The sequence below is a fragment of the Mirounga leonina genome, unplaced genomic scaffold (assembly GCF_011800145.1).
Source record: "Mirounga leonina isolate KUSES-001 unplaced genomic scaffold, KU_Mleo_1.0 Mir_447, whole genome shotgun sequence".
In the NCBI taxonomy this organism is placed as follows: Eukaryota; Metazoa; Chordata; class Mammalia; order Carnivora; family Phocidae; genus Mirounga; species Mirounga leonina.
Window position 1 is genome coordinate 3,529,157 of NW_023270757.1, and position 27,148 is coordinate 3,556,304.

Below are 27,148 nucleotides of genomic sequence, written 5' to 3' on the forward strand. Positions count from 1 at the left end.
CCCTCTCCCTCCCTCTCTGTCCTCCCTTCAACTCACATGTGCACGCTCCCTCAAATAAAAAAATAAAATCTTAAAATAATAATAAAAGATTCTCTCCTTCCCCTGCCCCTCCCCACTCACACTCTCTTTCTCTCTCTCTTTAATAAAATAAAATAAAACTGATGTGTAATTCATACAATGCTGATAGTTATCCAAAAATACATTTGTTTGGGGCACCTGGGTGGCTCAGTTGGTTGGGCGACTGCCTTCAGCTCAGGTCATGATCCTGGAGTCCCGGGATCGAGTCCCGCATCGGACTCCCTGCTCAGCGGGGAGTCTGCTTCTCCCTCTCCCGCTCCCCCCTCTCGTGCTCTCTCTCTCTCAAATAAATAAAATCTTTAAAAAAAAAATACATTTGTTTGTAAAATATGTCATGATTTAGCAGACATTCTTTTGAGAATTTTATTTCCAACTCATGCTATCCTAAAATCCTCATTTCTACATATAGAAAAATAGTATTTGTGCTTAGGAAAACAGGGAGTCTTGATTTGCCAAAGAAAAAAAATAACTGAACTTCCTACCATAATATTTTGATTTTAGCTTCTTAAAAATTATTACTTGAATTTTATAAAATATTCTTTGAAACCATAGCCTGCATATATTTAACGTTTAACCTAAGAAAGAAGAAAGTATTCCATTCTGGGCAATGCTACTGACCTACAGCTTGTCTACTTTTTATCATTAAGGAAAAATGGCCAAAAGATCATTGAATTGAAGAAGACTTTAGTTATGATATATTGTGTTAAAATTCCCTGCTTCTATAAAATAAAACTGAATTTTTAAATTATGAATTCTAAACCCCTTTACAATTGACCCCAACTCTAACTACCTTCATTGACAAATTTGTCAAACAGGATTCTCAGCATGAAGTAGGAAAAGCATCAGTAATTCTTTGCAAATATTTTGTAGTCTCATACTGACTTTTAGTTAAGAAACAAAAGTGAAACAGAAATGATAAGAAGGGGGCCAAGATGTTCAATTGTTCTATATAAAGAATTTAGTTTTTATTTTGAGAGCAAAGGAAAGATGGTAAAGGTTTTTAAACGGGAGAGAGATATGTTCATATATGTATTTTTAAAAGATCACTCTGTAGCATTAGGGGGAAGATGGATTCAAGGGGATAAGAGTGGATATAGGGAGATACTTATGAGTTTATTCTACTTGAGGAAGAAAGATATGATGGTAGTTTGGATAAGGACACTGATAGTAAGAATGGAAAGAAACAGACATATTTTAGAGATATTTGTGATATGGATTCATTAAGACTATTGTAAGGAGGTAAGACAGAGGGAGTAATCAGTTATAACCCTCTAGGTTTCTGGTTTGGGTAAATGGACAAATCATAATGCCATTTTCCCTGTGTTATGCCACTCTTTCCTTATTACTGCTCTTATCACACTTTTGCTTGTTTTCCCTGCTAAGCTATATGAGGTCCTGATTTAAAAAAAAAGAAAGGTGGCATATTATTTCTCTGTGTTTACCTGTACTTAGCAGAGGGCTCAGATGCAGCATTTTTTATAGGCTATGCATTAGTATAAAAAGACCAAAATTACCACGCACTGCAAGTTCCTTATTTAGCCAAAGATACAGATAAACATGCAATGAATGTCAGCACACCTTCCCTTGACCTCATGGGTTTCTAGCAAGGACATGCTGGATTTACAATATAAGAAAAGCTTAATATGCTGTGGCACCTGAGTCTCTTTTTATAGTTTTCTATCACTATTGAGAAATAATGTACAAAAATATTTTTTTTAAGATTTTATTTATTTATTTGAGAGAAAGAATGAGCTAGAGAGAGAGAGAGCATGAGAGGGGGAAGGTCAGAGAGAGAAGCAGACTCCCCGCCGAGCAGGGAGCCCAATGCAGGACTCGATCCCGGGACTCCAGGATCATGACCTGAGCCGAAGGCAGTCGCTTAACCAACTGAGCCACCCAGGCGCCCCCCAAAATATTTTTATACTAATGTTTTTATTTAGGAAAATGTTAATTTGTTCACTTAGGAGAATGTTAACATGACTTTGTTGATTCATAAATCTAACTTAATGACGGTAAGGCAACATCCTCAACTAAGTGGAAAAGCTGAGTGAGCCTGGCCTTTCTGAAAGCTTTCCTTGCCTCTTACTATCTAGCATTCCAAAGAATGGTTTTACTTCACTGGCACGTGGCAGATGGCCCTAAAATAAATCTCATTAGAGTTTGAAATTATTCTTCTTCAATACACCACTGTATATTCAGTCCCTAGCTTAATGCCTGGCTCTGAACTATATTGTTTAAATAGTGAATGAATGAAAAAATATATGAATATTTGTTAGATAAATACTAAGAGAACAAGCCAACTCATTAGTTCATAGATTGTGAAGTTCTTCGTCTTTTGTTAAAACATCACTGATATAATAAGTAGATATTATTTTATAAGTATATTTGAATTATTATAGGAACTATACTCCATGCAAATTTCTCAAGTCCTCACATTCTCACATACTATAGCAGCAATGTACTTCTGACCATACTCGATGGAAGAAAACACCATTGCATAGGTTGGTGGTAGCATCATTTCCTTTAAAATATTTTATAAACTGACTTAGAATTGCCACACAATTTTTTATTAGGATCTTGAAAAGTTAACTCAACATTAATGACTGGATTTGGAAGTACTATTCAAATTTGGTTTAAAGTAGTTTTAATTCATCTTCTTTTATATATTCTACCCTTTTTAAAAAATTTAAATTCAATTAGCCAACATATAGTACATCATTAGTTTCTGATGTAGTGTTCAGTGATTCATTAGTTGCATATAACATCCAGTGCTCATCATATCACGTGCCCTCCTTAATGCTTATCACCCAGTTACCCCATTCCCCTACCCACCTTCGCTTCCACGACCCTCAGTTTGTTTCCCAGAACCAAGAGTCTCTCATAGTTTGTCTCCCTCTCTGATTTCTTCCCATTCAGTTTTCCCTCCCTTCCTCTATGATCCTCTGTGCTATTTCTTATGTTCCACATATGAGTGAAACCATATGATAGTTGTCTTTCTCTGCTTGACTTATTTCACTTAGCATAATCCCCTCCAGTTCCATCCAGGTTGCTGTAAAGGTGGGTATTCATCCTTTCTGATGGCTGAGTAATATTCCATTGTATATATATACACCATATCTTCTTTATCCATTCATCTGTTGAAGAGCATCTCGGCTCCTTCCACCGTTTGACTATTGTGGATATTGCTGCTATAAACATTGAGGTGCAGGTGCCCCTTCTTTCACTACATCTGTACCTTTGGGGTAAATACCCAGTAGTGCAATTGCTGGGTCCTAGGGTAGCTCTATTTTTAACTTCTTGAGGAACCTCCACCCTGTTTTCCAGGGTGGCTATACCAGCTTTTATATATTTTAGCCTTAAATAGTCAGGACTAAGTATTAAACTAGATGCCAGGGACACCCGAGTGGTTCAGCCGGTTAAATGACCGACTGGTGATTTCAGCTCAGGTCATGATCTCAGGGTCCTGGGTTCGAGCCCCGCATCAGGCTCCATGCTCAGCACAGAGTCTGCTTGTCCCTTTCCCTTTGCTCCTCCTCCTCTCTCTCTCAAATAAATAAATAAAAACTTTTTTTTTTTAAAGATTTTATTTATTTATTTGAGACAGAGAGAATGAGACAGAGAGCACATGAGAGGGGGGAGGGTCAGAGGGAGAAGCAGGCTCCCCGCCGAGCAGGGAGCCCGATGCGGGACTCGATCCCGGGACTCCAGGATCATGACCTGAGCCGAAGGCAGTTGCTTAACCAACTGAGGCACCCAGGTGCCCTAAATAAAACCTTTTAAAAAAAATAAAAAATAAAGCAGACGCCAATGTATGACACAAAAATAAGACTGGCTGGTCCATAGAAAAACAAGTTAAAACTTCTAGTTCCATGTTTACACTTATTCATCCCACTAATTAAATACAAAAACCCTGAACATGATACATAAAACAAATATAAGAAGACTCTGAAAGGCAGGGAGAAGAAGAAGGACCCAAAGGGACCATAGGAATAGAAGAACAACCCACAGTGATAAATTCCCTGGTTTTCTTCTTTCCTCCTAAGTATCTCAAAGTAGGTACTGGAGAAATCCACAACCCAGAAATGCCAATGGACACAAACAAACAAAAAAGTCTCAAGGAAATTCTGCTCTCCCTAGCCAGAGAACTGAGAAATGGGCAAACTGGCAGGACAGAAATCTTAATTAACAATACCCACCCTACTCCAGCCATATACCCCTGGGAAAAGGGAAAGGAAAAAAAAAAAAAAGAAGTAGCCTTGCTATCTCTGTCAATAAAGGTCAAATGAGAAGCCACCCTCATCAAGCAGTAATGAGGCACCCCTTCACACACGCTTTAATGCAGTGCCAGTAAGGGTCAAGTTAGGAGCTAAGACTCCTATCCCTTCCTGGCAGTAATGATCTGACCTTCCCCCTTAGGCATGATGTCATCAGAGATCTGTTAAAATAAAAGATTTAAATAAGATCCAATGTCTCAAAACATAATACCCCCAATGTCCAGGAGACAACTGAACATCACTCATCACACCCAAAACAAAGAAAATCTCAACTTGAAGGAGAAATTCTAATTAAAAAATGCCACCACCCAGATAATAATGCACATGTCAGAATTACTTGACAAGGATTTTATTTTATTTTAAGTAATTCTCTTTGCCCAATATGAGGCTCAAACTCACAACCCTTACAACCCTCTTGAGATCAGAGCTGCATACTGTACCAACTGAGCTAGCCAGGCACGCCTTAACAAAGATTTTGAAGTAGCCATGATTAAAATGCTCCAATGAATGATTATGAATGATACTGAAACAAATAAAATAGGAAGTCTCAGCAAATAAACAGGTGATATAAAGAAAAATCAAATGGCAATTTTAGAACTCAAAATCATAAAAACCAAAATAAAAAACTCAATGCATGACTTCAATATCAAGGGTGACGGATGAAAGAGGAAAGAATCTGTGAACTTGAAGACAGAACAATAGAAATTACCCAGTTTTAACAACAGAGATAAAACAGGCTAAAAAAATAAAATGAACAGAGCCTCAGGGACCTCAGGACAACACTAAAAAAATCTAACATTCATGAAAATAGAGTTCCAGAATGAGAGGAACAAGAAAAGTGGGGCTGAAAAAGGTATTTAAAAAAAAATAATGACCAAAATTCCTCAATTTGAAAAATGGCACAAACCTAGAGTTTCAAGAAGCTTAGAGAATCCCAAACAGGATAAACCAAAAGAAATCCATGCCAAGATATATCATAATTAAACTTCTGAAAAGTGAAGACAAATGAAAATGATGGAAAGCAGCTAAAGAGAAGGATGCATTCCCTTTATGGGAACAACAATTCAAATAACAATGTATTTTTCATCAGAAACCATAGAAGTGGCATATTATTCAAGTTCTAAAGAAAAAGGTTGCTAACCTAGAAATCTCTAATCAGTGAAAACATTCTTCTGGAATGAAGCTGAAATGAAGACATTTTAAATAAAGGAAATTTAGAGGATTTGTTCCTAGCCAACTTACCGTAAACAGAAGTCTAAAAGAAAACTCTTCAAACAGAAAGAAAATGACTAAAAAAAAAAAAAAAAAAAAAAAAAGAGAGAGGAGAACTTGGAAGGTCAGAAGTGAATAACAATGGAAAAGTTAAAAATATCCTTCTTTTGAGTTTTAAAATTGTTTGACAGCTGAAGCAAAAATTATAACATCATCTAATGAATTTCTCAGTGTTCAAAACCAGTAAATCTATAGACACAGAAAGTAGCTTACTGGTCATCTAAGGAAGGGAGGGCGGTGGTAGAATTGGGCTAAGTGATGCAGGGTTTTGGGGAGGGGATAAATGAAAATGTTCTAAAATTTAGTGTGATGATGGATATAACTCTTTGAATATACTAAAACCCACTGAATTATTCACTTTATATGGTGAATTACATTTCAATAAAGCTATTTAAAATGGTCAGGAACTATTTCTGGACAAATCTAGAAATAATTTTTAAGATACGAGACATCATTAGCATCAGATTTAGCACTAATAGAGTACAGTGTACTTTAAGAGGTAATTCGAAGTACACATAATCTGATACATCATTTTCTCAAAAGTTTATCATTACATGGAAAAGGTATAATCTAAAGTTACATGTGTTACCATGTAATATATAAAGTAAGATTCTGATTTACATCTAAAAAAGTTCAATGATATTTGATTATATGATGCCACATGATGCCAGTCATCTAGTCATCTCAAAGACATCAGGTTTTCAAAAAAAAAAATTGCAGGGTGTGGATGTCAAAAATTAGCTCTCAATGAAGAAATAGTTAAGTAGCAAAAGAGGCTAATTATGTTGGTCTAAGTCCTTTATATTCCAAAAAAAAAATATGTGTTCTTTCTTTGCCAAGCTGAATGTAACAGCCTGTGAATTATAAGATCAAGGAAGAAAACTGTATGTTTTCTAAAATATGAGTATCCTTCATCAAGTTTTATACTTAGGGCAGCTAAAAGACCTATGTGGAGGGATCAGCGTTAAGCCCAAAGGACAGGCAGTGCACAGCAGGAAAGAAAGCAATTCCCGTGTGTCTTTTGCAGGTCACTACCAAGGACCATGTTAGCAGATCCATACCAGACCCTTAACAGGCAGTTCTGCTGCTACCAGTAATTAGCTTGGACAGCTCTGGCTCCAAGAGTAGCAGCAAGGCTACACCATAATGAGCTCAGCTGGGATTAGCAGGACAGGGCAGGGAACCAAGAGAGCGCAGGCATTCTGCATTGCGTATGTATCTAGGAGATCAAACAAGGATGGCTGGCTGGGTTATCCCCTCTCCACCTCATTCCAAAAATGAAGCACGGCAGTGTCTAAAATACAGGCTAATGAAGAGCGACACCTCCAACAGATGAGAGCCCCATTAATTAACACAATCCCTAGATCATATTCTACAGTTTCGGCTAGAGCTAGCAAATGTGCAACTTGTTATTGTATTATACATATATATACATATATGCCCTTTTTAATTTTTATTAACAAAAGCCAGATTATTTCATTTTCAAATTTTATAAGCTATTTCTCTCATGATCTTTAAGCTACAAAATATTTCTCCTAAATGTTTATGTAAATCCATACTGTTAAAAAAGAAACTCACTTTTGAATCATTAGCTCCTGGTTCTCCCTTTTGAAATAGGCCAGTTCGTTCCATACAGCATCAGAATCTTCTTGTCGAAGTTGTTGGGGATCCGCTCTCTTTATTTTTCTGATATGAGTCCTATTTTAAAATGAAGTTGTTTTCTTCCTTAATATGTTCAAAGTGCAGTGAAAATTCATTTATACATTCCCTAATTCAAGCCCACTATTTATGGAATGAATTTCCTAAAACCTAAGTGTACAGAAATTAAAATCCTATGTCATAATTTCCAAAAGGCTAAACTGCTACTGTGGAAAGCAAACTTTTAGGCAGACATATGATAGTCTTAGGTCGATTTCTCTGATTCATTCTAGTGATAATAAAACATATATTGCAGGATGGTCAGTTTCTCAAAAAGGATTATAAACAATCAACTCATCGAGAATTTGTTGTCAACCAATCTGAATGTAGTATTATGTGCTCGATCTTAAAACACGCTATTATCAGTAAATATGTCAGAAAGTAGTTTTCACACTTCCAGTGACTACTAAAGTTAGGTGAGCAGAGGCTAAATGTAGGACAAATTGCTTTATCACTACTTTACTGACAAGTGATATGAAACACTTCCTATCCTTCAAAGGAAAAAATTAGACGTGACAATTACCTACAAAACATGCCAAATGCCCTTTATGTTTTCATTTTCTGTACATAAAACAAACTCTTCATTTTTATTTTGTAAAAGTGCTGTACTGGCCAATTTAGAAACAGTATTTCTCTACAGAACAGACCAATGTGTATCATCAACATTGCCCTAAAGGATCCATCTCAAAAGATGAGAGGGTAGTAGATTTTCTGTACTCATTCAGTCCTTTGCCCTCTGTTGATACTGTTAACAAGGGAGCCACTTACGACTAACCAAGTTCTGAACACCTGTTCAGAGCAATTGAACTGAGACCGCCAATTCATTCTGATAAGCTGCAGAACAAACTGATGGATAGTAAAGATTTTCAAATTGCATACTAGGTTGAAGTAGTTTTCAGAGAGTTAACTATATATGTAAATTTCCTATTTCTCTTGTCTTTCAATTAAAACTTAAATACTGTTTGAGTTACAAACTTTGTAATACCATTATTTTACTTATTTGATTTTTTCAATCATATGGATATGCACTATTTTTGCATTAAGTTATCTACTTTTATTAAGCTACTCTATTGATATTGAAAATGTACATAGTCTGCATGGAGCACTGGGTGTTATACGCAAACAATGAATCATGGAACACTACATCAAAAACTAATGATGTAATGTATGGTGATTAACATAACATAATAAAATAAAATTTAAAAAAAGAAAATGTACATAGTAATTCAAAATCACCTACATTATGAATTCTGCAAATGATAGGAAAATCTATAGTTATTGCTAGCATATTTATCTGTTTTCATTTATTATATTATCTATTTAAAAATTCACAATAAAGATTTGAATACCAAATAATATCTTTAAAAGCAAACAAAAGCCATTAAAACACCTATATGATGCTACTCCATTCCATTTAATATTTAGGGAAATGCCTTTATGAGCTATGTAACTCACATGCCACTGCCTTCTTCCCACTGTTTTAATTGCTCTTTTACTGCTCTGTAGTTGGTCTGTAACATCTGTAGCCTTTCCTTGCGTTTTTCATGGGCATCTCTTAGCTCATCATTTTCTTGGCTCTGTAGAACACAAAAAAGCAAGTACACAAGTTTAAAGAAAGTATTAGTATAATGCTGCAAATAAAAGGTTACTCATCTAAATATGAAATTTGAAAGAAAATGGGAAACATAAATTAATTTGTAATACTTATTTAAGCAGAAGAAAAGGATTCTTAAAATCACAAAATAGGTTTGCTTGGTAAATTCAACCCATTTACTGCATTTTTAAGCTGCTAGTAATTTCAAAATTAGTTTCATTCCTTTCCCTGTTGTCAATTAGTACACATACAAATATTTATGAGCCAGTTTTACAGAATTTTTTCTCTTTCCACAAAAGGATTTGTCCATACATAACACATTTTGTTATTTTGTTAATTATAATTACATATGTAATTAGTGTAAAAACACTAATCATAGTAAGATCAATGCTTCTACCCATGGGTTCACGATTAGTTTAATATAAAGCAAAAGGATTACATAGGAGGAAAAAATCAGTTTGGACCTATGTCTGAAGTAGCAGAGTTTAACCTTCTGGGTTGTACTATACAGAATTGAAATGTGAGAGCTGGGCTTTGTATTCTTGAAGAGGTCATAAAAACATTACTAGGTTAGACAATTAAAGTCAACAACTTCTACATGTTCTAAATAGAGTGCATGAAATACATCTTCATTTTTAGATATACCCACAAAATGAACTTATAAAGGCCAAATTTTCAGTTCTTAGGGGATGTATTTATATTACTTATACACTGTGTTTCTCAAAGTAAAGTAAGTAACTTCTTGAGTATTTTTAGCCATTGTGAATTTCAAATTTGTTTTTTAAACCTTTTATATTTCTATATGAAGGAACTTGTATACTTATTTAGTGGAGGCAACAGGTAGGTACTCTGTAATATTATAGTGAGGTGACATGAGTAGGCTCATGGCAGTTAGAAAAATCTGAATTCTATTCTTGGAGCTCTTTCATGTTAGCAGCTTACATAATCTTAAGAACACCATTTAAATTAATTCAATTTTTTTTTTTTTTTGTAAAATGTGGAAAAGAGCATAGAGATTTAAATTATGATGACTAAATTGAATGAGCGAATATACAGGTAAAGCCCCTGGTACTGTGCTTGCCCTATCGAGGCACAAAGCAAAAGTTAGCTTCTTTCATTTTCCCCTTCCCAGGTATTAACTGATGTCCTTATTATTAAGAAGCCAAATTCACAGTTTCCTGGACCATCTACCTCTCATTTCAACTGTAAGATAATACAGAGTTTGTATTATTTTACTGCAATTCTATCTGTCTCAACAATATGGGTATTTTGTCATTCTAGTTTGAATATAGGCCTAGTAGAATAACTTCAATAAATCTCTTAAGCAGTATTTGAGTCCTGTGCACCAAGCCGTCTGTATGCCATTTGGAAATGGAAGTGCATGATGAAAAAGCATGGGAATGGCATCACTTGAAAGGGACAATCAGAATAAATGTTATCCTGAAGAGTTTTAGAAGATATACAGATCACAGAAACTACAAACTTGCTAAAGAGTAGCATGGTTTAATACCACGGTTAAAAATTCAGGATACTGAATTGAATTTTGTTCACTTCAATTAAAGAACCATATATTAAGAGCCTATTACATGCAGAGTGTTAAGTGCTGATAAGAGTTCAAGTCTTGCTGCTCAAAGTTAGTAAATTTTATCTTGACATAGCTACTTAAATTCAGCATGTACCAGTTTCTCCATCTTCAAAATAAAGCTATTTATATCTCTCTTCTTCTAAGACCAATGAATGATTTAGCCTTGACCTTGAGTTTTCCCTACTGTTGTTAAAAATCCAAATATAACTTCACTTCTTTAAACAATAAGCTTTCTAATCCTAAGTATATGAAATAATTTAAATTAACCAAATAGAAAAGTAATTAATAATGCTCTTACCTTCTCATAAATGAACATAAGTTCATTATGTTTATTAGGATTCCTTAAAACTAATAAGATTTATTAGGATTTTAAACAGGACATATTACAAATTATTAATAATCTAATTATAAGAAATGTATAGGTACTAGAAAAGATTTGTGTCAAAACACAATTTTCAAATAAACATAGTTAAGTACTTTGTTAAATTCTAATAGCTTTCTCTAATTATTCGTCATTGAATCAAATTCCTTCCCCATAAACTCTTAGTTTACAATGAATTTCTTTAAAATTATTAATACAAATGCAGCGTTTTGGAATCATTAAAAGTCTGTGTTAAGAGTCCCTAGAAACTGAGTAAATAGAACCTAAAAAATTGCCAAAAGTAAAATTAATAAAATGGGATATCCAGATTTTTTTCTGTTGCCTTTCACAAAAATCCTGTTAAATCAATGGAACAAATTGAGTTTCTTATTGTTAGTACTGTCATTATTTTAGCATTTTTTCAGTACCACTTCAGCTACCATTAATTACTGAATTTATACCCAAGGTTTTCCTTAGTTCTCAAATAGAAATCAACTTACCTTATGCTATTAAACCAAAGATTAAGACTCAATAAAAATTTCCTGAGTCCTATAAGTCACTCACAATGTGCCAGGCTCTGTACTAGGCACAGTACTTAACCAAAGCACTCAAAGCACCTCTGCTTCCTAAAACTTCAGTGTAATATATTTATATTAGCAAATAGTTTTGATTTTGCTATAGTAATTGAAATAGGTGGTCCCTCCATTAGGTAGTGATTATAGCAAAGCAGTTTTATAGATGAGCTTTCTGCTTTAATTTTACATGCTTCACAATTTACTATGCCTAATGCTAGAGTGTTTACATATTTCTTATAAAATTACTAAGATCTAAACTATTAAAAATGAAAGTAAACTAGAGATTATTTGACAAATCAATTCGATAAGCATAATTTATAATAATTACTTTTAAATGTCCTTTCTGAATGCTATTATCAAATTGTAACACACATGGGTTAAATTAGTCTTAGAGACTATTGTTCTTTGGCTTACTTCAGAAATAGACAAAATTTTATAGAAATGTAAGATAGATAATATATGTCCAAAGAAAAACATTTTTCCTTATTCTAGTGCAAGAACAGATTTAGCAGAAGTCTCCAGGCAAAAGTTAGATATCTCAAAAGAAATGTTTAATGTGTAAAAAGAATAATCAAAAACTTAATAGCCTAAGTCAAAACAGTAGCACTTCATTTGGGAAATACTACTGTACCCAAAAATCTTACAACAAAATCAGAAGTAAAAACTGAAAGATACATTTAATATCACTAATAACTACATTTGCCCAAGAAGATACACACAAAAATATCGCAAGGGCAGTCACTGAATTAGGTCCATTTATTAAATCATTCAATAAAACATTTACTGACTACCTTCCCTATATTTTGCAATTAAACTAGTTAAACTAGAGGCTCTAATTTCTGTATATAAACAAATCTGAATGACTAAAACACTAGAAAATAGAAAATAGAAAGTCTGTATCATGTGACTTGCCTCAATGATACTTGCAAGTCCATTTATGAGTTCATAAGAACAAAAATGATTCTTGGTCTAATCTACTACAGTTTGGTGAAAGCCTCCTTGACAGACATAGGCAAACTAAGAGCATGAGTCCTGTTAATAAAACAGTGGCTCAATCTTCACAGAATGATAGCAAAGTTTTTAAAAAGTTAAAAAAAAAAACAACTTTTATAAAATACCAAGGATCCCATGGATATTTAATTTCAGCAGAGTATATAAAGCTGAATGTATGAAGAATGCATATTAGACATTGAAAAATAAAGGACATATAAACTGTATTCAAAGGACATACTGATGTTACTAAACAGTATAGAAAAGTGCTAACAGAACTAAATTGTCAAATGCATTAAAGTTCATAAAGCAGAGATTCACGGCATTAGTGATCCCAAGGACAGTAAAGGATTTCATAAAGCTCTGATGCATTGATTTCCAAATTATACTTTATAAATTGTTAGTCCACTACACTTATGAAGTTAGGATTTGGAAATGGGTGGGATTTTTAGAATAACAGTTTTCATCTCTTCTATTACTACTGGCCATCCATCTTGAAAACGTACAACTATTCACAAAAGTAAGCTAAGCAAGGTAATGTATTAATATTTTTACAGGATTCATTACTAGTATTAGAATAATGTGCATTACTTACTGCTGATATAATAAAGACTATCATCTCAATATATCAGTGTGTGCCTACATATGTTCCATGGTGGAGGTTATCTGGTGAAGATTATTTGTCCCTCTCTCCCGTCAGTCCCCCTCAGTTGATCAACTTGGGACCGAAAGATATCTACTGTGCCATGGAGCATGTGTTTAGTGCAGTGTTTTCCACAGTGACTTCCATGGAACAGAAGTCTTTGGGAAACATTAATGGGTATAATATAATCAAGTAAATCTGGGAAATAAGGTATCTATACCTTGCTACAGATTCACCATGCACATTGATATCTTAACAGCTCACAAAAAAATGAAAGATTTTAATCCACTGCCTATGATAATTGAGCACAGAACATTTTTCTCTGCCATTGTCCCATTAGCTTCCGGCAGAGCAGTGTTCAATATAATACCAATATGGGAAAAGCCATGACAAAAATTCTACATGTATTAATGGGTTATGATCTACAAAAGGAGCACCATGATCAACAAATGCATATTAAAAACCATAAGACACTGTTAGGGGTTGAAATGAATCTCCTCCAAAAAGGTATGTTGGAATCCTAACCTCCACTACCCCAAAATGTGATTGTATTTGGTGATAAGGTCTTTATGGAAGTAATGAAGTTAAAAAGAAGTCATTAAGGTGGGTCTTAATCTAGTTGATCGGTGTCTTTTTTTTTTTTTTAAAGATTTTATTTATTTATTTGACAGAGAGAGAGAGTACGTGCAAGTAGGAAGACTGGCAGGCAGAGGGTGAAGGAGAAGCAGGCTCCCCACTGAGCAGAGAGCACCATGTGGGGCTTGATCCCAGGACCAGGACCATGACCTGAGCCTAAGGCAGATGCTTAACTGACTGAGCCACCCAGGCACCCGACTGGTGTCTTTTTAAAAAGGAGAAATTTAGACATAGAGAGACAGACATACACACACAGAGAAAAGATGAGGTGAAGTATGAAGACACAGGGAGAATGCCATCTATAAGCCAAGCAACACCTGAAACTACTGGAAACTACAAGAGAGAAACAGAACAGATTCTCCCTCACAGGTTTCAGAAGGAACTAATCCTGTTGAAATCTTGAGTTTGGAACTTTCTAGCCTCCAGAACTTTGAATAATAAATTTCTGTTCTTCTAAGCCAGCCAGTTTGTCATGGCAGCCCTAGGAAACTAATACAGATACATCATTAATTCCTTTCTTATCTCATATTCTCATGCACTTAAGTAATAGTAATAATATTAATATTATACCCTAATTAAGGGAAATATTGGATGAAGTTTTCTATCTTTACTAAATAAGACAGGTATACTTACTAAAGAGAGGCCATAAATGAAAAAATATCCCAGACCCAGTCACTCTCTTTGGAATTGCTTTTACTTTATAGGTTTTGTTTACCCACTTCATCTCATAAATGCTCTTGATGATAGTGTTTTTTTCATTCAACTATTTTGCTCCTTTAAAATAAATCCTTTCCTACTAAATGATAAGATACAATGAAAAAAATTTGCTTGCATTTTCCCCCTTATCTTGTAAATCTGTGCAAGAAAATGTATTTTTGAAATTCATATTATCATCAACTGATTTGAAAAAGGAATACAGAAAAAGTATAAATGAAAAAGAAATTGTGTGAGGGGCGCCTGGGTGGCTCAGTTGGTTAAGCCGCTGCCTTCAGCTCAGGTCATGGTCCCGGGGTCCTGGGATCGATCCCCACGTCAGGCTCCTTGCTCCGCGGGAAGCCTGCTTCTCCCTCTCCCACTCCCCCTACTTGTGTTCCCTCTCTCGCTGTGTCTCTTTCTGTCAGATAAATAAATAAAATCTTTAAAAAAAAAAGAAAAAAAGAAAAAAATTGTGTGAAGACAGAATTTTACTCTGAAAATAAGTTTGAGGCCTCATCTAAAAGAGCAATTAGGAGAAAGGAATGAAAAGTTAATATAATGCTTCTGAGACTCTTTCTGAAATTAGAAATTCAAAAGGTGGAAGAGGATAGATCTAAAAATGTCTGAACTGCTCTACTCTTTCCTACCAAAAACAAGGGACTCAGAGTTTTGGGGACAAATAAGTGGAGATGTTACTATTGAATGGGGATATGTGATAGTTAATTTTATGTGTAACTTGACTGATCATTATTCCTGGGTGTATCTGTGAGTGTGTTTCTGTAGAAAATGAACACTTGAATCAGACGAGTAAAGCATATTGCCTTTCCCCATGTGATAGGCTTCATTCAATTCACTGCATAAAAGGCTACATAAGAAAGACACTGGTCTTGTCCCTTTGGACTGAGATTGAGATTGGGACTGGAACTTACACCATCAGCTTCCTGGTTTTCAGGCCTTTGGACTAACTAACCCACTGGCTCTCGTGATCAGTTTCACAGCCGGAGATGCTGGACTTCTAAAATTCTATAATTGCATGACCCAATTCCTTATAGTAAATCAGTCTCTGTCTCTCTTTCTCTCCCTCTCCGGGTAGATAGATATATGGACATAGATACAGATATTTTTCAGGATAACAATGTTTCATTAGGGAAGACTAAAGGGTTATATCCTACTGGCTCTGTTTCTCTAAAGAAACCAGATTAATACAGGATGTGATTTTAAGAATTATGCAAAAGGAGGAAGATGATAAACTGGCTTCCCAAATATGCTCTTAATATCCTGTGGGTACTCCCATGTTTATGCTAAGATACTAGATTCCAACTGCTCATGCAGTATCTTGTTAACTAGGGTCTTGAATGATAGACAGTTATCTTGTCTCTTGTTGTACAAGTGACTTGTTTGGCTAACTGCATTGCTTAGTAAGTTGTTACTGAGTAAACCAATGAATGAGCAAATAACTCCAGGTATGGGGTGCCTGGCTCGTTCAGTCAGAAGAGCATGCAACTCTTAATCTCAGGGTATTATCCCAAACATGAGTTCAGGCCCCACGATGGGTGTAGAGATTACTAAAAAAAAAAAAAAAAAAAAAAAGACTGCAGGTGTATACATTTCAAGTAGGCTAAATGTTAGCAAGCTGATGTCATCTAATCATTTTATTTTTGGTAGATGATAGATGATAATCAATCTCTGTCTCTCCGTCAATCAACAGACGATAATTTTCCTTCCTTTAAGAACTATCAGTCTAACTCTGCATAAATATAAATTAACTTGATGTTTAGTGAAAAGGCAGAAAAAATATTAATTGTAGCTTAGATTCCTCTAAACCATATCTTGTTCTACAGCACACAAAATCTAAATCAAAACTTTTTCTCCCTAAGAGTAATCTAGATGACAAAGAACCTGAGCCTTATTGGATTCTAATCATGTGTAAAACATCGGTCTTGTCATAAAATGTCTTAAAACTATTTGAGATTCAATTAAATGGCTAAATCTCAAATAGCACAGGCCTTTGGGTAGTTGTGAATAAAGAATGATAAGTTTAGCCATATTAAATTCAAAAAAAAAATAAAAGCCCTCAATACAGTCAAATGGAAAAAATAATGTACTTGCCATTTGACTATGTAACTTTTCTATAAAGGACAGTTGTAAGTGACTTGAGCTAGGTGAGTATCATTTTTAACTCACTTTTCTTTTTATATGTTTATCATGTATGAAGAACTATGAGAAATTCTCTACTTGCTGTAGTTCTATATTTTGTCTCTGAAAAACTGTAAGAAATTTATTCCCAATATTAAGCCAAAGTATTCCCAAACAATTTTAAAGTAGTGAATAAATATTTACGTTCGAGCAGCAAATTTTTTGTTACTTTATGATCCTCAGAAATCTGAAAAACAAGACCAACCAATGATACATTTTTATACATGTAATTAAATTCAGGAAAAATAAATGATAAGCAGTGATTTGTGAAGTGAATGTTTACTTTGGTGTATCTTTATCTTTGCAAGGTTATTACTAAAGAAGTGATTTAATGTTCACCTTTAGCTGTAGTGCCTTCTCTAAGTTTCCAATCTTTCTTTCAGCTTTCCTCAGATTCCTCAGCTCTGCTGAGTCTCTGAAAGAGCTCTTTGGGGACAAAGACCTTGAACGTTTCACAGGTGGTTCCTCGAGAATAAAACAAGGACATGGTTGAACTAGTTGGAACACTGGATTATGAAAGACATGCAAAATTAAAGAACAAGTAATTCTGAATACTAATAATGAATTATAAAAAAAATCCTGCGTGGAATACCAGAGAAATAACAAGCGGAATTACCACAGTGCTACCGCTAAAGGTTTCTCTGTGACTCGTTAATGAGAATATTCATTTACATTTACATTGTTTCTTTCAGAATAATGATGTCCCATTAGGGAAGACTAAAGGGTTATAGACTCAGAAATGCAAGAAACCTCATTACAAAGGAGGGGATAGACGCTGGTCTAATTGCTCTATAAGGGTCCAAGGTTACACTTGATAGGACAACCAGAAACAAGAGGGAAAGGATTTTTTTCCCTTTGAAATAGTTTAACACACTGTGAAGTTGAAGGAACAATATGCTTGAGGAATATAAATACAACAGACAGTAGATCTTATACCATAATGACCATATGGTCATTAACTATAATGTGGCTAACTAGAGACAAGAATGTGTGTTTATATTATGTACAGCTTCATATACCAATCTGGAAAAGGAATATGTGAAAGCAACTATTAAGCTGGGCAACATATTGTTCATACTTACTGCATGTCCTTATGAAAAAGAAAGAAAATTTCGTTCCAAATATCCCTCTCATTTTCTTGACTTTTGTTAAAAGAAATGAAACATCAAAGCGCTACATTTTTTAACTTCAGCAATGTAGCAAGCAACCAAATTAGGCCCTATATATAATGTATCTCAATTTTAGGAATTTTTTTTTTCATTTAAATAAAGCTCAGTACTCTGAAACTACTCCAAAATGGCAAGAAATGTATAATGCAGTTATGTTTAAATAAATAAATACATATATAAAGCTCCTTCTGAAAATTACTAATAATATTAGAGGGAGTAAATAAGACTATAATAGAAACGGGTCTATTTTAAATGCTTCTTATACAAAGATAGCTCTACTTATTGGAAAAAAATGGAAAGAACTAATAACAATTATCTTGAAAAACATAGTTTTCTGCTTGTAAAATCATTATTTTCTACTGCTGAAGTAACAACTGTGAGAAAAATGTCTGAAGTTCCTCATTTTTCTATTTATCTAGAGATAACATATTTACAATGTTACATAATAACATAGTGACAAAATGATATTATAAAATGTTTTATTGTAGTCAGTGTTGATAGAATCTTTTGCAGCATAACAGGATTATATACTATGGTATATGTACTGTAATACAAATATTACAAAAAGGAAAAGCTAGACATTAATAAATTAAAAACATGCTATGGAAAATTTGCTTATTTTTCTCTATTGTTATACCTTTAAATCTGAAATTATATAATTGCATAAATTAATGTTAAATTCCACTTTATAGTTTATATCCACATGGGTAATATTTTAAATATCATATCTGAATGAAATAGAAACATTAAGACATATTTTTCTTTTAACAACTAATATTACTTTAAAATGATTTTTTACTCAGATTAACTTATCTATAGATTAGATATATGAGATACTTAGCCAAACTTTTAAAAATTTTTAAAATTCATTTAAATTCAGTTAATTAACATATAGTGAATTACTAGTTTCAGAGGTAGAGTTCAGTGATTCATCAGTCTTATATAACACCCAGTTTAGCAAAACTTTTTAACATAAGAATGTTAACTTACTCCAAAACAGCTATACTACTACTAATCTATTTAATTAAATTAGGAATACATTAGTCTTTAAAACAATTTTTTAAAAAGATTTTATTTATTTGTTTGAGAGGGAGAAAGAGCACGAGAGAGTGCAAGAGCAGGGGGAGGGAGAAGCAGGCTCCCCGCTGAGCAGGGAGCCAGACAAGGGGCTTGATCCCAGGACCCTGGGATCATGACCTGAGCTGACCACAGCTGATTAACCGACTGTGCCACCCAGGAGCCCCACACAACAATTTTTTATCAAGCATTTGGCACATAAATGTTTTTTTAAAGCTTCCAGGAAAAAAAAAAAGCTCCCAGAAATATAAGCAGAGAGGTAAATGCTCTTTGTTTTTAAACTTCATCACTGGCCTTGCCAGCTTCACCCTGACAAATTCACAAAATGACAAAATGTCCCTACCTTATGTTTTCTTTCAGTACTTGTCCAGGAGCTCTTCTCTGAGGAAGCCTTGTTGGTAGATTTGCTCTCTAACAGTTTTTCATTTGCTATTTTTAGTTTCCCCTGTAAATACTCAATTTCAGACTTCTGTGAGACCATTAAAGTTTCTAAGCTTGATAAAGATGGCTGTTGAGATACCTATTTAAAAAAAGTATATGTGCAAATATATATGCATGTTTGTATATTATTTCTATATATGCAAATACTTATATGTTATTATTACATTATATAAATAGTAAGTATTCAGAGAAGGAAAATTGCATTTCAATAATAAACTGTAAACTAGCATTAGCTAAACTTCCATCATCCTAACACAATGGCATTTTTCAATAAAATAATTACAGGAGAAAAACATTACAGCATGGTTGCATGAAACATACCATTCATCTATAAATTAATTATTTCAAAAATATGATTATACACATATGTATTTCCTCATGAAATACTCAATCTACCATTTAATCACAAAGAGCTATATAATATCACTGAATATAAACTTGGGAAAAGGAAACTAACAGCCCTTTAAGTCTAATTATCTTCCAGTGTATCATAATTTAATAATAACTCACAAAACTCTGATACTTTTAATGTCAATACAGTCCACTGTATTCTCTTTTGAAATTACATGTCAGATAATCTGCTAATGGTAAGCACCACATTATAGCAACAACAACAAAAAATCACAAAAAAATTAAGCATGTAGGATACCTTCAAGAAATGTTAGTTCGTAAAAACCAGCATTCTGTGAAATTCTACTACCATCTTAACTGAATATATTTGAGGCCATTAAAATCTATGCATATGTCGTATTCAAATTAACCACTCCACTTACAAAAAACAAAAACACTAAATCATAGTGAAAACAAAGTTTTTATTTTTTTCCAGCGAAGAGAGTCAAATCTCAAAATTATAATATTGGATATAGAAGCAGTAGCCCTGAAAATAGTTTCATTTAAAATGTGGAAAACCCTATCCGTCCTATGTGATATTTCTAAGGGATATCAGAAGAAATATATATGTTTAATTTTTCTGAACCAACGATGGAAAATATTACCCTTTTCTGGCTTGAACTCTTTTTCCTTTTTTTTTTTTTTAGGGAATAGGTAAAATTGTCCTAATTCTAACTTCTAGTTATTATGAGACAGGTCATCTTTGATTTATTTATATTATTATTATACTTTATTTAAATCACTTGATTTGTTTTCCAACCTTCATCCTATTATATTGCTAAATATTTTCCTCAGTATTGTTTATATTGTACCCTTACCACACTTACCATATATTAAATACTTACTTCATTACCTTTCTTTAAATATCAAATTAAAATACTTCAAGCACTTTCATTCCAAACTCTAAACGATTTTGCCCTATTCTTTCCTCCCACTTTTAATCACCATATGACCATTATTTATTTCATTTTTTCTTCCTATCACGTAAGCAAATTTATGATGTTTATAACTATTTCCTTTGACTGGGCCACTAATCTGAACAGTTTTCAAAAGCCACCTGCTCTTATTCAGGTTCCTTTAAATACAATTATTAAGAATATATTAATATCCCACCGTTTACCAAAGAAATTTAAAATAAGTTGTTCAAGGCCAAACAAAAACTTAGAATAAAACAGAAATAACCTAACTTTAGTTTTATTGGTATATCCCATAAGCAGTCCCATATTTTTTAAATGAGTTTAAATAAGTGAGTTTTCTAAGTCATCACTGGATTATAATGTAGTAGATAAGAATGTAAGAAACAGGAATATTCAATCAAGGAGCTGTAATGATAAATAATTCAAATATTTGTGAAGACATTAAAAATGCTCCAACTGTGGATACTGTCATCATCAGAGTAAGGATTTTACATTTAGGGAGCAGTCCTTTAAAATTCTTCAACAAACAATAACAGAACTTCAAAAATAAAATACTATGAAAGCACTAATTAACTCAAATTCACATAGGCGCAGGGAAGATAAGTAAATAAAATGGGTTGTGTTTAGTATATTTTAAAATCACAGCTTTGGAATTCATTCAGCACTTTGTAGACATATTACACATGTATATAGATTATTTATGTCCACAAAAAAACATGCCAGTGTTTTTAAAATCTGATCTTCTCCCTCTCTTGCCTTTTATCACTTTTGCAGGAGATATAGGCACAAGAAGTATTTCATACTTCTTTTAATATGACCATGTTTAAAAGCATAGGTAAAATGAAATGTCAAGTGACACTCAGCCTCACCTAAGGGCGTAAGGAGGGTTTTTGTGAGAGTAGCTACTCAAGATCCAGCCAACTGTTTTCCTAGGTGAATGAATGTGGCCCTCCACCGCGAGAGCGACTGATTTTTCAAAAGAAGTAAGGAATTAGGGCTTCTAAGGGAAACCTCCTAATTTTAAAATGTTGACCAGACTCCGTTTATGACTTCTGTATTTTGAGAACATGGTTGTGGGAGTATAAACTGTTAGAAATTTTCTAGGGAAATTTTGAAATATGTATCAAAGCACATAAAAATATATCAAGCCTTTGGCTTAGCATTCTAGTCATGCTGAGGGTTGATACAGAAGGATATCCATGATAAACTGTTAAATTAGAAAAGCAGGTTACCAAAGAATATACTGTATAGAAACAGATTTCGCCAAACATGCATAGGAAAAACAACAACAACAAGCCCTAAAATGTTTTAGTGTCATTTCTCAGTGGAAAAATCATGTGAATCATTTTCTTCGTATTTATTTGAATTTCCTTAAATTTTACAATGAACACGTCACTAAATGTTTTTCAAAATGTAATTTTTTTCTTCAAATAAAAGGAATAAAAGTTGAGTATAAAATGTTCAGATTATATAGGAGAAAGATAAGTGAAAGTCTTTCCATAATCTCATCCCTTATAGTTTGCTAGTGATACCTTTGGGCTATATTTACCCAGACTTTAAAAAGGAAAGGAAAGGGGCGCCTGGGTGGCTCAGTCGTTAAGCGTCTGCCTTCGGCTCAGGTCATGATCCCAGGGTCCTGGGATCGAGTCCCACATCGGGCTCCCTGCCCGGCAGGGAGTCTCCTTCTCCCTCTCCCACTCCCCCTGCTTGTGTTCCTGCTCTCGCTCTCTGTCAAATAAATAAAATCTTTAAAAAAAAAATAAATAAATAAAATAAAAAATAAAAAATAAAAAGGAAAGAAAAACCACTATAATTCTGCCCTTCAATCTTCCTTTCAAAATCAACAGACTTAAATTTTTAGAACAGTTTTATATTTACAGGAAATCTAAGCAGGTGCTGTAGAGTCCTATACCTTCCACCCCCACCCATTCAGGTTACCCTATTATCAACATCTAAAATTAATATGGTACATTTGTTATAAGTAATGAACCAATATTCATACATTATTTTTAACTGAAGTCCATAATGTATTCAAATCTCCAAAGTTTTTATATAATGTCCGTTTTCTGTTCCAGGATCCCATCCACAATACCACATTACATTTACTTATCATGCCAGCAACTCTTGGCTGTGACAGTTTCTCAGACTTTACTTACTTTTGATAACATTGATAGCTTTGATGATAGCTTTGATGAGTAAATGATAATCAGGTGCACTGTAGATGCCTCTCTATTGGAATTTGTCTGAGTTTTTCTCATGATTAGACTGGGGTTATGAGTTTGGGGGAGGAAGATCACAGAAGCAAAGTGACATTTTCATTATATCAAGCGTACATACTATCAACATGGTTTAACTCTTGACAGTGACCTAGATCATCTGGATAAAGTAGTGTTTGTCAGGTCATTCCACTGTCCCCCATCCATACTATACTCAATGTGCTTTGTAAACTATGTATAACATATACGAGAAAAATGTATATCTTTACTTGTCATTATCCTTTCAAGTGCTGCTTTGAAGGTTTAGCATAATCAAGACAACCAGTACCCCTGTCTGGGGAAGTTCATTTTATCTATTGCCCTTAAAACCCAAGAATCTTTGAAAAGTTTAATTTTCTTACTAAGAATTATTATTATTACAGTCTTAAAAGACAATGAATGGTATGGTGCTAGACCATAGTTAATCTTGATGAGAAGTGATCAGTGGAGTATGTGCCAAATGCCTCCAATTGAAACTATATCTTTAAATTGACCATTATTAATATATATAACTTCTTTTTCACATTGATCCACAGAGATAATTTTGATCAAAAAGTCCTGTAGAAGATGTAGAGTAGAAGGGGGGGGTAGGGAAAATCATTCATTAAGTGTTGTACAAATTACATTAAGAATTATATAAATGGGGGCACCCGGGTGGCTCAGTCGTTAAGTGTCTGCCTTCAGCTCAGGTCGTGATCCCAGGGTCCTGGGATTGAGCCCCGCATCAGGCTCGCTGCTCTGTGGGAAGCCTGCTTCTCCCTCTCCCATTCCCCCTGCTTGTGTTCCCTCTCTCGCTGTGTCTCTCTCTGTCAAATGAATAAATAAAATCTTAAAAAAAAAAAATTATATAAATGAAACAATCTAGTCATGTTGTATTAACTTCAAGCAATATTGTATAGCATTATACATTAGAGGCTGAGTGAATAATACCTAATAAACAGAAAAGTGTTTCAAAGTTATAACAAAGAACTGCAAGTTAAATTGTTTTCCTTATTGGCAAGTTTTAATTAAACATATCCCTTTGTTTCCCACTATATTAAAATAATAGTAACTATCATTTAGTGAAAAAATATTGAGGTCCTAGCTGAAGATAAGCATTTCACATATATTATCTTACTTATTTAAGAAATGTATAAATTCCACACCTGTCAATACATAATGTAGCCGCCTGCAAAACAAAAACATCTAAAAGGGCATGATACCACAGGAAAAAAAATAATTTCTCCTAAAATAAGGTCACTGAAAATTAAATATATATTAAACATCCATGTATGCTTAAAATCTGCAATATGTGTGTGTAGATAAAACATCTAACCTATATACATATGTATCAGAGAAAATAACATCCTGAATAACTATTCTCTGAAAATGAACTCAAATCCTCTTGGACGAAGACACAGTATGAAAATATATAATATATGTTAAAGTGTGTGTGTATACATACATACATATATATATATATACACACACAAAATTTTCTTCTCATGAAATACCTGAATCTCTACAAAAACTTGCCATTTTATTTAAAATTGATTTTAGAAATGGGAAAATACATCTACTGCCAATTTATAAAACACTGTTAGCTGAATCATCCACCACCTGAAAATGGGTAAATTTAATAATAGTCACGTTATTTTTTTAAAGGGGAAAAAGAAAAATAACATCAAGTCCACATGACATCATAATTCAAGATAGTCTTATTACAAAAGTTCACAAATGGAATTAGGTGTACCAGTTTAAATTCACACCTCACTTTTAGAAAGACTACTAAATTGAGTAATAAATGACTAATATTTAATAATAACAAAACTAAGCTAGTACCCAATTTTTAAAAATACAAATATCTGCATGTCTTCAATCCACTCACTTTCAACCCCAATATCCTCCCATTGCATTTAGAGATCACAAAATATAATGAAATTATTTACTAATTTAAACTATCACATCTCATCTCATAAATACCACCTGAACGTCACATTATAGCAAAATTCAGTACTATAATCAGTTAAATTAAACTTTCCTTTGGCATCTAAACACTTGTGTGATACAGCCAAATTAATGAACAAATAAAGGGAAAAATCTAATTTCATAACTTTTAACTACTTCCAAACACCATATTTAATGTGAATGGGTTATAAATAGGTGCTCTGTTGGCTTACAGTCACATCCAGTGAATGACAACAGTCTCTGTATTACAAAATTGAGCAACCACAAGGTAGTTGTTTCTTCTATGACATGTAAATATCACACTGCACTGACAAAAATTAGTGGATATTTACATGTCACAAAAGATTGTTTAGAGTGTTAACTCTGTAATATACACATTGACTGCAGATTCTAATCCCAAGAGTAAACTAATCCTGGGCTCACTTAAAAATAAGAATGGAAAGACTAAGTGATATGCATATAGATTTGTTTTTTTGTTTTTTTAACCTTAAATAGCAAAATTGAACACAAGTTTTTCCAGAAGGTTACTATATGCCTCACATCGTCTGAATTTGCAAATCTAAATATTTAAAGTATACCTGTTAATGGTGTCCTAAAATGAATTTCTAGATTCAAGTAAATAACTTCCTCTTCAGCGTGTCTCTAAATATGAACTTTTAGGTGCAATCCATCACTCACTATAAATGTGTACTCTAAGTTTTGTAAACATTTGACACTTATGTCACCAGTAAAAGAATCGAAATTTGTGCACTAAAGCTATAAGCAAGGGACTATGCTTGTTATGCATTATCATCTCTATACATTAAAACCTCAATCATACTCCAACAAATTCACTAAAGTGTGGTTTTCAATCTGCTAACTATGCATTCCATAATAGCCTGTAATTATTAAAAACTGACAAGAAAGCTACGCCACCTGTGTTTATGTGAAGCCAGGTAATGAAAAAAACAACAACGCTGTCATCACCTCTCAATTCCTGATTGCATTATCAAAACTGTAGCCGAGTTTGGCATCTGGGTGTGACCTTGTTAACTGCTAGGGTAATTAAATTTATTCTATTGGGAAAAAGGATGATAAATTATTAGCAAGAAGATTTTGTTCACATTTTATTAAATTGGCCTGTCAAAGGGTTGGCCAAATTATCAAGGGCCTCATTTATTGGAGGCCAGCCATATTGCCACATCTGTTACAATTATTTATAATTTCAGCAGTTGAAAACCAACTGAGTTAGGCATCCGCCATGTAAAGTAATTTACAAATTATCTGATGAGGGAGTGTTTTAGCTTCTCCCTCATTTCTAGCCAGCAGAAAGCCGCGCTGTAATTACAGAACACGATTAGGTTCTTCGGGGAACTTATCTTGCACTCATAGCCATAGTAAGATGCAGCAAGAACATATGGAGGAGCTTGTGCTTCTACTCCCTGAAGCTCGTGACCCGCCTGCCGCTGAGCCCTTGAGTTGAATTTGAATGAGAGTGCCATGGCTAATGTTCTACACATGCACCATTTATGCCACAAAACAAATCGGATCACTGTTAATTATGAAGCAGCTATAATCAGGCCTTCACATCTGTGTAATGTGAAGCGCAGTAGGCTGTATTCCAATAATGTATGACTACCTTTGGGTCGCAAATTGCGAGCCATATTGCCTCAGTAGTAGTTACTGAATTCAAAGTAACTCCTTTGATAAAAGCCCATCACATGGATATTTTTATCCAGCTTTATAAAAAAAAGAAAAGAAAGAAAAAAGAAAGAAAAAGCAAACCCACAAGCCTTTCTTTATCAGCTATTGACCAGAACAGTTACAGCATATGGCACAAGTTCATTAATGAACAACACAGAGCACTCTCATTTAATGAAACCACTTGAGCCATAAAAATCAGATTTAGTTAATTCCCTGTTCCCCATTTTTTTCACATCTAGCCTAAACCTAGGATCTACTTAATATTACAAGTTATCAAGACACACAATATATTTTTTTACAAATTTACACAATATAAAAAAGCCCATACTGTACCATTAATAACCTTTAAAAAGAAAGGCAATAATAGGATTTTTTTGTTTTACAAGTTGAATTTCATCACAAATCTCATCTAAGAAAGCATAAACTATTTATTTCTTAGAAAGTGAAGCCTAGCAGCTGTATTCTAACAAAAAATAGTCTTTATTCCATGAGAAATCTTTCTGTGAAAAGGCAGCTAAACAAGCTGCACCCAGATGGCAAACCAGCTACAGTTTAATTAATCCACTAAAAGCCATTCAGATTTCAGTAAGGGTAATGTAATTTTGAATAATAGTAGGGAAAAAAAATCACTAAAACATTCTTAAGTTTTATTATAGCAGCAAGAGAAGTGC

At 33.7% G+C, this 27,148-nt stretch overlaps 1 protein-coding gene across 1 annotated transcript in view; it reads right to left on the minus strand.

The window, feature by feature from the left end:
* CNTLN (centlein) overlaps window positions 1-27,148 on the minus strand; it is a 262,849-nt gene that overhangs the window by 110,263 nt on the left and 125,438 nt on the right. Inside the window, exons 7-10 of the mRNA XM_034987908.1 lie at window positions 19,188-19,364; window positions 16,938-17,063; window positions 8,778-8,899; window positions 7,203-7,322 (exon numbers count right to left, since the gene is read on the minus strand). Of these exons, the coding sequence (XP_034843799.1) occupies window positions 7,203-7,322; window positions 8,778-8,899; window positions 16,938-17,063; window positions 19,188-19,364 (545 nt within the window). The remainder of the gene's footprint in view (window positions 1-7,202; window positions 7,323-8,777; window positions 8,900-16,937; window positions 17,064-19,187; window positions 19,365-27,148) is intronic.